The sequence below is a fragment of the Meles meles genome, chromosome 9 (genome assembly GCF_922984935.1).
Source record: "Meles meles chromosome 9, mMelMel3.1 paternal haplotype, whole genome shotgun sequence".
Taxonomy (NCBI): Eukaryota; Metazoa; Chordata; class Mammalia; order Carnivora; family Mustelidae; genus Meles; species Meles meles.
In genome coordinates this window covers 75344458-75358428 of record NC_060074.1, presented here as the reverse complement: position 1 = coordinate 75358428, position 13971 = coordinate 75344458, and the positions used below count along the sequence as shown (strand labels likewise).

Genomic DNA, 13971 nt, shown 5'->3' with positions numbered 1-13971 from the left:
TAATTAGAATGGATAGCTGTGCGCGAGCCACCTCTGTCACTGTTGGTACTTGGCAGGCCAATATTTACTCTATAATTGATTAAAATGACCTCTGCAAGGTAGATGTCATATCTTTTTATATAAAAATGAAATAATACGGGCCAAGAGTAATTGACTAACCAGCACCTAAATAATTGTTTTTGAAATAATAGAATTAGTTTTTATGATATCGTGCATCATAGCTTTTGTCTTCCATCTTCCCGTGAGATAGTTTCAGTGCAGTAGGAGTAGTTAGGAAATACCAGTTACATGGTTTTCACTTTTTACTCTTCGAATTGGTTTACACAGGTTTGAATTTTTCCCTGGCTATTAACCTAAAGAATCAGAGAGAAGCCGAAAGATACTTTATTAGTTGAAGGGTACTTCAAGTATTGTGATTATCTGGAATTAAGGATCATTGAGTAAATTTGCATATGCTTTAGAATAGATAATATGGCCTGCCTGTTTTGGGTTACTTGGACTTTTTTTTATCTTGCTTTTAATTTCTTTTTTACTTTAGATCCTATCATAATTGTCTTGATCATTATGCTACCAACAATCTTTTTTAAAAAGTATATTGTATCTCTCTGAATTGCTTTGTTTTTCTAGTGCAGATTACAAAGGACAAAATAAGATGTTGAATTCCACTAGAATTCTTATTTCCTTATTTAATGTATTTTCTTTTTCCTTTCTTTCTTTTTTTTTTTTTTAAAGATTTTATTTATTATTTGACAGAGAGAGACACAGTGAGAGAGGGAACAAAAGCAGGGGGAATGAGAGAGGGAGAAGCAGGCTTCCTGCTGAGCAGGAAGCCAGATGCAGGGCTCAATCGAATAACCTGGGATCATGACCTGAGCTGAAGGCAGGCTTACCGACAGAGCCACCCAGGCGTCCCTGTATTTCCTTTTTTAAAGAACAACTTCTTTCCTTACCAGTTGATGCTGATGTTATTTCCATTCTTTTCTGATATTAATGGTGGTACAGGAAACATTCTTATTCATCGTTCGTGCACTTCGTACAAGTTCAGCAGTATAAATTCCCATGTAAGTGGAGCTGTTAAAGAGAATTTACATTTAAATTTATGTTAGGTTTTGTCAGATTACCCTCTAAGAGTATTTCAATTTCTGTTTCTCCCACCAGTGTAAGAAAATGTCTTTTTGCCCACACTGTTGCTGTGTTGATATTATTCTTCTGTAATCTTTATCATTGAAATATTTGCATCTTTCTGACACTTATCAATGTGCAGCATTTCACTCGTTGGACATATCTACTTTTTTAAAAAAAATTTTATTAATATATAATGTATTATTTGCCCCAGGGGTACAGGTCTGTGAATTGCCAGGTCTACACACAGCACTCACCATAGCACATACCTTCTCCAATGTCCATAACTGCACTAACCTCTCCCTACCCTCCTCCCCCCGGTAACCTGCAGTTTGTTTTGTGAGATTAAGAGTCTCTTATGGTTTGTGTCCCTCCTGATCCCATCTTGTTTCATGTATTTTTTTCCTACCCCCAAACCCCCCACGTTGCCTCTCAACTTCCTCATATCAGGGGGATCGTGTGATAATTGCCTTTCTCTGATTGACTTATTTCGCTAGGCATAATACTCTCTAGTTCCATCCATGTCATTGCAAATGGCAAGATTTCATTTCTTTTGATGGCTCCATGATATTCCATTGTCATATCTACTTTTTTTTTTTAAAGATTTTATTTATTTATTGGACAGACAATGATCACAAGTAGGCAGCGAGGCTGGCAGAAAGAGAAGGGGAAGCAGGCTCCCTGCTGGGCAGAGAATGCTCAGTGCGGGGCTTGATCCCAGGACCTTGAGACCATAACCTGAGCCAAAGGCAGAGGCTCAATCCACTGAGCCACCCAGGCGCCCTCATATCTACTTTTTTTTTTTTTAAAGATTTTATTTATTTATTTGGCAGACAGAGATCACAAGTAGGCAGAGAGACAGGCAGAGAGAGAGGGGGAAGCAGGCTCCCTGCTGAGCAGAGAGCCCGATGCGGGGCTCGATCCCAGGACCCCGAGATCATGACCTGAGCTGAAGGCAGAGGCTTTAACCCACTGAGCCACCCAGGCGCCCCTCATATCTACTTTTTTAAAAAAATATTTTATTTATTTATTTAGATGGTGTGGGTGCGTGTGCACATGGGCAAGGGTTGGGGGAGAGAATCCTTGAGCAGACTCTCTGCTGAGCATGGAGCCAGTCTCGGGGCTTGATCTCAAGACCCTGAGATCATGATCTGAGCTGAAACCAAGAGTCAGTTGCTTAACTGACTGAGCCACCAAGGCACCCCAGCCATATCTACCTTGAAGATCTTTTTTCTCTTGGCTTTTTCTTTTACTCTAGTAATTATTTTATTGTTCCTTAGTGAAGGCTGAGGACATGAGGTTAAATGTAGTTCTGTATGTTAGAGCTGTCCTCTGAAGACAAATGCACAGTGGGTCAGGACGCTGCAGTACAGATATGAACCTTTTTTGCACATTTAGTTTAATGCAGGCATAAAGCTTAGCAATTTTTGATGAGCAAATGAAATTTCCCTTAGCCCATACTTCTTAACTTTCTCTTTTGACTATTAATTATATCAACCAATAATTTTCACCTTTTTTAATAATAGAGAAAAACTTTTCAAACCAAGATCATTTCAGGGATTCAGCTTGGAAACCATGGGTGCAATCCATTAAAAAAATAAAAAAAAACCTGAACAAAAACCATAAGTAGCTGAAGTCACTATTAATTATCTATTAAGTTGAACCATTTGAAATTACATTTATTCATATTAAACAGACTGGTTGAATATCATTAATTTATAAGGTTAGCCTAATAAAAAGAAGATTGTTTGTGGTTGGTCCATCATGAATTGCCCTCATGTCACTTAAAGGATTTGTTTTATTTTCACTTCACGGCTTTCAGTTTTTAGTGATAGGTTTCTAGAGATCATATAAATTTTTTACCTTTAGTATTTACTGTTTTTTAAACTTCTGAAATTGCCAGAAATGTCAGTTGGGTCAGAGAATGGATATCAGTGTCAAAACTAGTCACATGGGGAATTTTCACAGAAGATATGCATGTATAAAAGTATTAGATTTTAATGCCTATGGAAGATTGAAGAGGGCTTGAACATCCACAAAATGCGAGTATGTTCCACTGCCTGGCTTTCAGGCTTCCACAGCCAGGTCCGATGTGCTCTTCACAGCTGGGCAGAACTTTCTTTCTTGCCTCATGAATGCCGAAGTCCTGTCTGACCTCTGTGAGTTCACTCAGATTATTCCTCATCACAGAGTATTCTAATACTCTTAACTTGGTTTATAAATTCTACCCATTTTTCTTAAGTCTTAACTTTTCTACGAAGCTTTTCACCTTTATCACAGCTCTTATCATTTCTCATTTTCTAAAGACTTTTTTATAATACTTTATATGTATTATACAACACAGCCTAGCAGATAAACTTATATTTCATACTATTATTTCTTATGATGTAAAGCCTTTCTTCCTGGATCGATTGGAAATTTACTTTACTTGTAAATGCTTATAGTGTTAGGTGTACAGTAGGAGCTCGATTAATTGATTACATTAAGAAGCAGCCTGAATGAAGAAAATTAAACAGAATGATAATTGCTGTGTTTAAGTGAAGTTTTCATGGGTGAATTTTTTTCTCTTATTCTTTCTAAATTTGGTATAATTTTTCTATACTACTATAAACATTTACAATGTATAAAATAAGCAGCTCTTAGATAGTTCTTTTTACTTATATCTTAAATACTATTTGTTTTAGTAGCATTGAACCCAAATATATTTATTTAGTGCTTTAATATCTATTACATGTTGTATTTATGTCTTTTTTTTCTAATAGGAGGAAAGGACAGACGGAGTGGGCTCATTCTGACAATTCCATTATGCTTGGAACAGACAAATATGGACGAACTGAGTGTTACCTTAGACTACCTACTCAGCATTCCAAGGTGACTCTATAGGTGTTTTTTAAAAAATTTTGATATGTTGTCGTTCACTTACCAATGTTTTCTGTTATTAAGGTGTATTTGCTAAGTCACCTGCTTTTATTAGTGAAATTATAATTAAAAACACTAGAATCAGTCTTTTCTGATACAACACCAAATAAAAGAATTATTGTATGCTTTTAAGGCACTGGATAATGTGATACAGATTTCCAAAATGTATGCACTGTCAACTTTTAAGGAACACAAAGACTGAGCATCTATGTACCATGCAACTTGAGAAAACACAGAGAAATAAATTTGGTAGAAAGCGTCTTTTATTTAAATAGCTATTTCACTATATAGATCTAAATCTGTAAGTTTTAATATACTGAGTAGAGGCTATTAGGAGTTCAAAGCATTTTTATTTTAAAAAATGCAAAAAATGTTTATGTTTTAATCAAAGACCCTTGGATTTTGTGTTTCTTGGGTGAAGACAGACAAACTTTTCTTTTTGCTTGAGCTTCCCCATCACTTCAAAAACAAAAATAAACTCCCTCCCCATCTTCCTCTTCCATATGTGATATTTGAAGGCTGAATTCTGACTGCGTGTTAGAATCATCTGGAGATTTTTTTTTTTTTTTTTTTCAAAATTTAAATGCGCTTGAGAGACTCTGATTGAATTGTTCCTGGGAGGTCTGCTCATCAAATGTTTAAAAAAATTCTTTAATGGGGTGCCTGGCTGGCTCAGTTGGTGGAACATATAACTCTTGATCTTGGGGTTGTGAGTTGAAGCCCGATATTGGGTGTAGATATACTTGAGATCTTTAAAAAAAAAAAAAATCCTTGGAGCTCCTGGGATCCTCAGTTGATTAAGTATCTGACTCTTGATTTTGGCTTGGGTCATAATCTCAGGGTCCTGGGATCAAGCTCTGTGTCAGGCTCCACGCTAAGTATGGAGTCTGGTTGGGATTCCCTTTCTCCCTCTGCACTCCCTCATCTCCCCCGCTCATTTTGAATAAAATCTTTAAAAAAAAAAAAATCCTTTACAAACCTTTAAGTTTCCCAGATAATTCTTATTTACAATCAGATTTGCAAGCCACTGCAATAAAGAATGAGAATGAGGACAGACTTTTTTGTTTGTAAAATATAGAGGTGGTAAAAGGAACAAAACTCTCTTATATAATGCTCTCAAGCTCCAGATAATGAATTTTAAACATTTTAGTCAGAACAGTTCTTTGTATTCTTCCCGTATTTGCATTATTGGCATAATAGATTATTTCATTTTAAGCCACTTTGCCGAGAACAGGGTTAAAACTATATTTTAGAGCCACTGACTTTAATCATACCTGCTTCCAGTATTGGCCTGTAATTTAATGATTCTCTTGCTGATTGGTTTTTCTGTATTGGGGAAATAGATGTCTTCAAGTGAGAATTTTCAATTTTCTTTTTTTACTTTCTGGAAAGGAACCTTAGCAGAACTGACTGTGTGTTAGTATTGAATAACCTTCCTAATCTACTCTGAGCTGAATGCTGATTTGTATTATTCACCATTAAATAAAAAACTATTTCTAGGTAAATGATACCAGCTGGAGTACAGCCAACAAATTCTAAAAAAGTATGCATGATTCATAGATGGTTACATGTGGTTAGTGAACTTAGAGGCCATCTGAACCAATTGCCTTATTATGTAGATGAGGGAATTGAGACTCAGGTTATAGTTACTTGCCCAGGATTACACAGGTAATTACTAGTAGAGCTGGGACTAGAATCTATCGTTGCTGACACCAATCCAGAGCTCTTAATATTTCAAATGAATAGAGTTTAGTATAGTTGAATCTTAGGTGAGGTGAGGTTAGGTTCTGAAGTTGGAATGTACTATACAAATTACTGGTAGTCAAAATTATCCATGAAAAATGCCTAAGCAAGGATTAGAGATTAGAGACGTATAAACTGTTTTTTCATGAACATGCTAGTTTTCCTAGCATGGACACTAGAGAAATGTGTCACTGAGGCTACGTTCCAGAAGACACATTCAGCTTGTGATTAAGTTTGTAATAAAAAAGTGCATGCTTATGGGGTGCCTGGGTGGCTCAGTTGGTTAAGTGTCTCCCTTTGACTCAGGTCATGATCCCAGGGTCCTGGGCTCCACTCAGCAGGGAATCTTCTTTTCCCTCTATCCCTCCCCTCACTCATGTGCACTCTCTCTCTCTCTCCAATAGATGAATAAAATCTTAAAAAAAAAAAAAAAAGGGAAAAAGAAAATGCATGCTTGTATATTCTAGACTCATGCTCAGCCCAGCAGGTTACTCCTATTATAAGGGGTACTGGGTGACTGAGGCAGGATAAGGGACCAATAGTTTCACTCACCTCTTTTGTCTGTTCATTCTGGGTGTTATGAGCAGCAAGTACAATGGAGGGCAAAAGAGCCTACACTATTGAAATTTCTCTTTTTCTTAGATAAATATACATATAATGCTATTCCAGTGTAAATTATGAGTCAGTTTCTGCATATCTACACATACTTGCCAGCTAAAAGAGAAGATATGAATTGAAGCAAAATGAAAGAACTTATTTTAGCAAGGCAAAATAGATACCTGGATACTTTATTTTTGAAAAGTGTTTTGCAAGGTTTTGGCCCTCAAATATTTGTGAAAACTGAATTGTTAACCTTCTGTTTTCTTGCAGTAGCTTCCTATAACTTTGGCAGCTCTCTATATTAGTACTTGCTGTTTCCTTAGAGCGCTGGAGTGTTTTTGAGCTCTTAGCAACTCTGGAGATCAGTTTATTAGGTGTAATCTTAAAAACTGATTTTTCTCCTTCAAAATGTCTACCATTCAAAAGTACATTTACTTTATTTTTTATTTTATTTATTTTTTTAGAGCAGGGAGGGGGAGAGAGAGAGAGGGAGAGAAAGAATCTCAAACAGGCCCCACGCGCAGTGCAGAGCCTGACTCACGACTCAGATCATGACGTCAGCTGAAATCAAGAGTTGGACACTTAACTGACTGAGCCACCCAGGTGCCCACCAAACTGCTTTTCAATTATAATTGCCCCAGCATTTTATTGTGAAAAATTTCAAATGCACTGAAAAGGTTAATAGATTATATAGTAAACACCATTATGCTCCTCACTTAGAAATTTCCAACCAAAATTGGACTTGATCACATATGTATTCATTTATCCATCTCTCTTTCCACCCGGGAACTGTTTTTAAGTTTACCCTGTTAGACTGTGCTCAGCCTGGAAAGTTGTTCATTTTAGTAGTATGTCTTCATTTTTTTTGTGGGACCTGCTGTGTCTCCCAGTCTTCTGCTGTTAAAGTTTGACCCCTCCCAAGTTGTAACTATCTCAGGACAGGTCCAGCAGTGATGCTTGTCTGGTCCCTTCCTTACAGCACATGCCCCACAGTGATCTCTTTTTGCAATGAACACGTTAATATTTTGAAGGTAACATTAGATTTTAAAAAGTTTTGTAAAAATGAAAAGAAACTATTCCGCTTCTTATCTATACTTCATGCATATTTTATTTGATACATATCTATTTTATTTTATTTTTTTTAAAGATTTTATTTATTTATTTGACAAAGAGATCACAAGTAGGCAGAGAGAGAGAGAGAGAGAGAGAGAGAGAGAAGCAGATTCCCTGCTGAGCAGAAAGCCCAATGCGGGGCTCCATCCTAGGACCCTAGGAAGGCAGAGGCTTTAACCCACTGAGCCACCCAGGCGACCGGATATATATCTATTTTAAACAGGTAACCCATCACATTTGACAATAAAGGCATTTCCTGATTCTTTTTCACACAGATTGCCCCTAAGCTTGCTTTTGTTTCAGATCCTTTGTTTCAGATCCTTTTGTTTCAGATCCTTGATTAGGGGGCTTAGAAGAAAGAGAGGGTCAGGATACTTGTAGCCTGACATGAATACTAAGTTTTAAGTTCAGGTAACTCTTTTAGATTGTTTTCATATTTACTTCTACTTGGTGTCATAGTAGTTTGTAGTCAAATTACAGTCTGTTATCAGATTGTGAGGTCCTTAAAAGCAGAACAATGTTTTATTTATCCATATTCACAACGCCAATAAAAATGTTTTGAAGAGTCAGGTGTTCATTATATGCATATTGAAGGAACCAACCAGACTTAACAGCAAAGTCATAGAAATGACCTAACATACATTATGAAGGGGAATAGAACAGCTGTGTTTAGTTCTGTAATTCTTTAAAATGGTGAAATTATTATTTGAATCCTATAACTCATTTTGCAACTGCTAATATTTTTTAAGTGTAATTGACATACAGTGTTATATTAGTTGCAGGTTTACAACATAATGATTTGAAAATTCTATATTCAGTGCTCACTATGATAAATGTGGTCACTACACAACATTATAACAATATTATTGACTGTATTCCTTCTCCTGTACTTTTTTTTTTTTTTTAAAGATTTTATTTATTTGACAGAGATCACAAGTAGGCAGAGAGGCAGGCAGAGAGAGAGGAGGAAGCAGGCTCCCTGCGGAGCAGAGAGCCCGATGCGGGGCTCGATCCCAGGACCCTGAGATCATGACCTGAGCCGAAGGCAGAGGCTTTAACCCACTGAGCCACCCAGGCGCCCCGCACTCCTGTACTTTTTAATCTTATGACTTACTCATTTTATAACTGGAAGTTTGTATTTTTTAATCTCCTTCACTTATTTAGCCCATATCCCCACCCATATCTTTCTGGCAGCCATTGGTTTGTTCTCTGTAATTAATAGTCTGTTTTTGTTGTTGTTGTTGTTATCATTCTTTTTTTTTTTTATTCCACATAGAAGTTAATCATATGGTGTTTGTCATTCTTTTTTGAGTTATTTTACTTAGCATAATAACCTTTCCCTGTTGTCCATGGATTGTTGTCAATCTGTGTTGTTGCAAATGGCAGGATTTCATCCTTTTTTTAATGGTTAAGTAATATTTAATTGTATATATATGTGTATACACACACACACACACACACACCCCCACCCCTTCTTTATCCATTCATCTATCACTGGACAGTGGGTTGTTTCCATATCTTGGCTCTTTTTTTTTTTTTTAAGATTTTATTTATTTATTTGACAGAGAACACAAGTAGGCAGAGAGAGAGAGAGAGAGAGAGAGGAGGAAGCAGGCTCCCACCCCTTTTGAAAAGATTTATTTATTTATTTATTTGACAGACAGAGATCACAAGTAGGCAGAAAGGCAGGCAGAGAAAGAGAGAGGAAGCAGGCTCTCTGCTTGATCCCAGAACCCCAGGATCATGATCTGAGCTGAAGGCAGAGGCTTTAACCTGCTGAGCCACCCAGGTGCCTCCATATCTTGGCTCTTGTGTATAATACTGCAATAAACATAGGAATGTATATATCTTTTTTAATTAGTATTTTTGTTTTCTTTGAGTAAATACCCCTTAGTGGAATTACAGGACTGTATGGTATTTCTATTTTTAATTTTTTGAGGAACCTCCATACTGTTTTCCATAGTCATGGTAGCATTGTATGTTCTTACCAATAGACCATGAGGGTTCTCTTTTCTCTACATCCTTGTCAGTACTTGTTATTTCTTCTCTTTTTCATACTAACCATTCTTACTGGTGTGGGGTGTCTTCTCCTTGTGATTTTGATTTGCATTTCCCTATTAGTGATGTTGAGCGACTTTTTATGTGTGTGTTAGTCATCTGTATCTCTTCTTTGGAAAAATGTCTTTTCAGGTCTTCTGCCCATTTTTTAAATCCTATTACTGTTTTTTGGTGTTGAGTTGTAGAAGTTCTTTATATATTTTGGTTAGTAACCCCTTACTGTATATGTCACTTGCAAACAGCTTCTCCTAGGTTGTCTTTTTGTTTTGTTGATGATTCCTTTGCTGTGCAAAAGCATTTTATTTTTGTATAGTCCCAATAGTTTATTTTTGCTCTTGTTTCCCTGGCCTGAGAAGACATATCCATAAATATGTTGTTAAAGCCGATGTCCGAGAGATTACTGTCTTTGTTTTGTTTGGATTTTTATGGTTTCATTTCTCACATTTAGGTCTTTAATCCATTTTGACTTTATTTTTGTGTATGGTGTAAGAAAGTGGTCCAGTTTCATTCTTTTGCATGTAGCTCTCTAGTTTTCCCAAAACCGTTTTTTGACAAAGACTCGTTTCCACATTGTATGTATATTCTTGCCTCCTTTGTAAGAGATTAATTGACCATACAAGTGTGGGTTTAGTTCTGGGCTCTCTGTTCTGTTCTGCTAATCTATGTGTCTGTCTCTGTGCAAGGCCATAGTGTTTTGATACTGTAGTATATCTTGAAATGTGGAATTGTGATACCTCCAGCTTTGTTGTTGTTGTTGTTGTTTTTTAATATTTTACTTATTTATTTGACAGAAAGAGAGAGAGAGATTACAAGTAGGCAGAGAGAGAGAGAGAGAGAGGTAAGCAGGTTCCCTGCTGAGCAGAGAGCCCGATGCGGGACTCGATGCCAGAACCTGAGCCGGAGGCAGAGGCCCAATTCACTGAGCCACCCAGGCGCCCTTTGTTGTTCTTTCTTAGAATTGCTTTGGCTATTCAGGGTCATTTGTGGTTTCATACAAACTTTAGGATTGTTTGTTCTAGTTCTGTGAAAAATTTTGATAGGGGTTGAATCGAATCAGTATTGCTTCGGGTAGTGTGACATTTTAACAACATTAATTCTTCCAGTCTGTGAACATGTTATATCTTTACATTTTTTTGTGTTGTCTCCAGTTTCTTTCATCAGTCATAGTTTTCAGGGTATAGGGTTTTATCTCCTTGGTTAAATTTATTCCTAGGTGTTTTATTCTTTTTGGTGCAATTGTAAATGAGATTGTTCGTTCTTTCTTTTTTTTAAGATTTATTTGTTTATTTGAGGTACAGAGGGAGAAAGGGTGAAGGAGAAGGAGTAGGGGTAGGGGCAGAAGCAGACTCCCCACTGAGCAGGGAGCCCAACTTGGGGCTTGATCCTGGGACTCTGGGACCATGACCTGAGCCTAAGGCAGATGCCCAACTGACTGAACCACCCAGGTGCTCTGAGATTTTTAAAATTTCTCTTTCTGCTATGTTGTTACTGGTGATAGAAAAGCAATAGATTTCTTATATTAATTTTGTATCTTACAACTTTACTGATTTCATTTATTACTTTAAATAGTTTTTTTTTTTTTTTTAAGATTTTAATTTATTTGACAGAGAGAGAAATCACAAGTAGGCAGAGAGGCAAGCAGGGAGAGAGTGGGGGAAAGCAGTCTCCCTGCTGAGCAGACAGCCCGATGCGGGGCTCTATCCCAGGACTCTGAGATCATGACCTGAGCTGAAGGCAGTGGCTTAACCTACGGAGCCACCCAGGTGCCCCAACTTTAAATAGTTTTTTGATGGCATCGTTAGAGTTTTCTGTGTATGTCGTCTTCAGATAATGACAGTTTTACTTCTTTCTTGACAATTTGGATGTCTTTTGTTTCTTTCTGTTGTTTGATTGCTGTGCCTAGGACTTCCAGTACTATGTTGAATAAAAGTGGTGAGAATGGACATCTTTGTCTTGTTCCTGATCTTAAAGGAAGTGCTTTCCATTTTCATCATTGGGTATGATGTTAGCTATGGGTTTTTCTTATATGGCCTTTATTGTGTTGAGGTACATTCCCTCTAAACTCACTTTGTTGATAATGTTTATCATGAACAGATGTTGTGTTTTGTTAGATGGTTTTCTGTATCCATTGACATAATCATGCAGTTTTTATCCTTTCTCTTGTTAATGTCATGGCATTACATTGATTGATTTGCAAATATCAAACCATCCTTTCATCCTTGGAATAAATCTTACTTGGTCATGGTGAATGATCCCTTTAAAAAATGTGCTTTGCTTACATTTGCTTACATTTTGTTGAGGATTTTTGTATCCATGTTCTTTAGGCATATGGCCTGTATTTTTCTCTTTCTGTATTATCTTTGTCTGGTTTTGGTATCAGGATAATGTCAGCCTTATAGAACGAATTTGGAAGTTTTCCTTCCTCTTTTACTTTTAGAATAAGTAATTATTATTATTATTATAATTACTTATTATTATTAGATTATTAGATAATTATTATTAGAATAAGAATTAATACCTATTCTATTACTTATTATACTTATTCTATTAGAATAAGAATTAATACCTATTCTTATTCTAGAATAGAATAAGAATAGGTATTAATTCTTAAATATTTGGTAGAATTTACTTACAAAGCCATCTTGTCCTGGACTTTTGTTTGGGAGATTTTTGATTACCAATTCAGTTTTGTTACTAGAAATCAGTCGGTCCAAATTTTCTATTTCTTCCTGATGCACTTTTAGAAGATTGTGTTTTTAGGAGTTGATTCATTTCATCCAGGTTGTTTAATTTGTTGGCATATTTTTTATAGCATTATTTCCTAATTCTTCATATTTCTGTGGTGTCAGTGTCCTTCATCCTTTCTGACTTTATTTGAATTCTGGTTTTTGTTGATTAGTTCAGCTAGAGGTTTATCAATTTTATCTTTTTAAAGAATCAACTCTTCGTTTCTCTGAACTTTTCTAATTTTTTTATAGTCTCTATTTTATTTATCTCCACCCTCATCTTTATCATTTCCTTCCTTCTGACATTGGGTTTTGTTTTTTATACTTTTTCTAGTTCCTTTGGGTGTAAGATTAGATTGTTTATTTGAGATTTTTCATGTTTCTTGAGGTAGGTTTGTATCATTAAAAACTTCTGTTTCAGAACTGCTTTTGCTGCATCCCAAAGATTTTGTATTCTTTTGTTTTTGGTTTTGTATACATGTATTTTTTTTTTTTTTTTTTTTTTCTGATTTCTTCATTGACCTGTTGGTTGTTTAGTGGCATGTTTGTCTTCCATTTTGTTTGTGTTTTTTCTAGTTCTTTTTCTTGTAATTGATTTCTAGTTTCATAGTGTTGTGATAGGAAAAGATGCTTTATATGATGTCCGTCTTCTTAAATTTACTGAGACTTGTGTTGTGACCTAACATGTGATCTATCCTGGAATGTTCCATGTGCATTTGAAGATATATTTGTTCTGCTCTTTTTGGTTGGGTTGTTCTGTATTTTTTTTATTTTCTTTTTATTTTTTAGGTCCATCTGGCCTAGTGTATCATTCAAAGCTATTGTTTCCTTGTTAATAATTCTGTTCAGCTGATCTATCCACTGATGTAAGTGGGGTGTTTAAAGTCCTCTACTATTGTATCACTGTCAGTTTTTCCCTTTATGTCTATGAAAATTTGTTATATATACTTAGGTGCTTTTATGTTGTATGCCTAGATATTTATAATTGTTACATTCTCTTGTTGGGTGGATCCTTTTATCACTATGTAATGCCCAGTGTTTGTCTTTTGCTGCAGTCTTCCTTTTTTTTTTTTTTTCCCCCATTTTATTTATTTTTTCAGCGTAACAGTATTCATTCTTTTTGCACAACACCCAGTGCTCCATGCAAAACGTGCCCTCCCCATTACCCACCACCTGTTCCCCCAACCTCCCACCCCTGACCCTTCAAAACCCTCAGGTTGTTTTTCAGAGTCCATAGTCTCTTATGGATCGCCTCCCCTCCCCAATGTCCATAGCCCGCTCCTCCTCTCCCAATCCCACCTCCCCCCAGCAACCCCCAGTTTGTTTTGTGAGATTAAGAGTCATTTATGGTTTGTCTCCCTCCCAATCCCATCTTGTTTCATTTATTCTTCTCCTATCCCCCTACCCCCCCATGTTGCTTCTCCATGTCCTCATATCAGGGAGATCATATGATAGTTGTCTTTCTCCGATTGACTTATTTCACTAAGCATGATACGCTCTAGTTCCATGCACGTCGTCGCAAATGGCAAGATTTCATTTCTTTTGATGGCTGCATAGTATTCCATTGTGTATATATACCACATCTTCTTTATCCATTCATCTGTTGATGGACATCTAGGTTCTTTCCATAGTCTGGCTATTGTAGACATTGCTGCTATAAACATTCGGGTACACGTGCCCCTTCGGATCA

The 13971-nt window shown here is 36.4% G+C and overlaps 1 protein-coding gene across 2 annotated transcripts in view; it reads left to right on the top strand.

The window, feature by feature from the left end:
• Positions 1–13971, top strand: part of SESTD1 (SEC14 and spectrin domain containing 1) — a 152592-nt gene that overhangs the window by 48259 nt on the left and 90362 nt on the right. For both annotated transcript variants that reach the window (XM_046018920.1, XM_046018919.1), the window contains exon 3: positions 3885–3993. In XM_046018920.1, coding sequence (XP_045874876.1) covers positions 3885–3993 — 109 coding nt within the window. The remainder of the gene's footprint in view (positions 1–3884; positions 3994–13971) is intronic.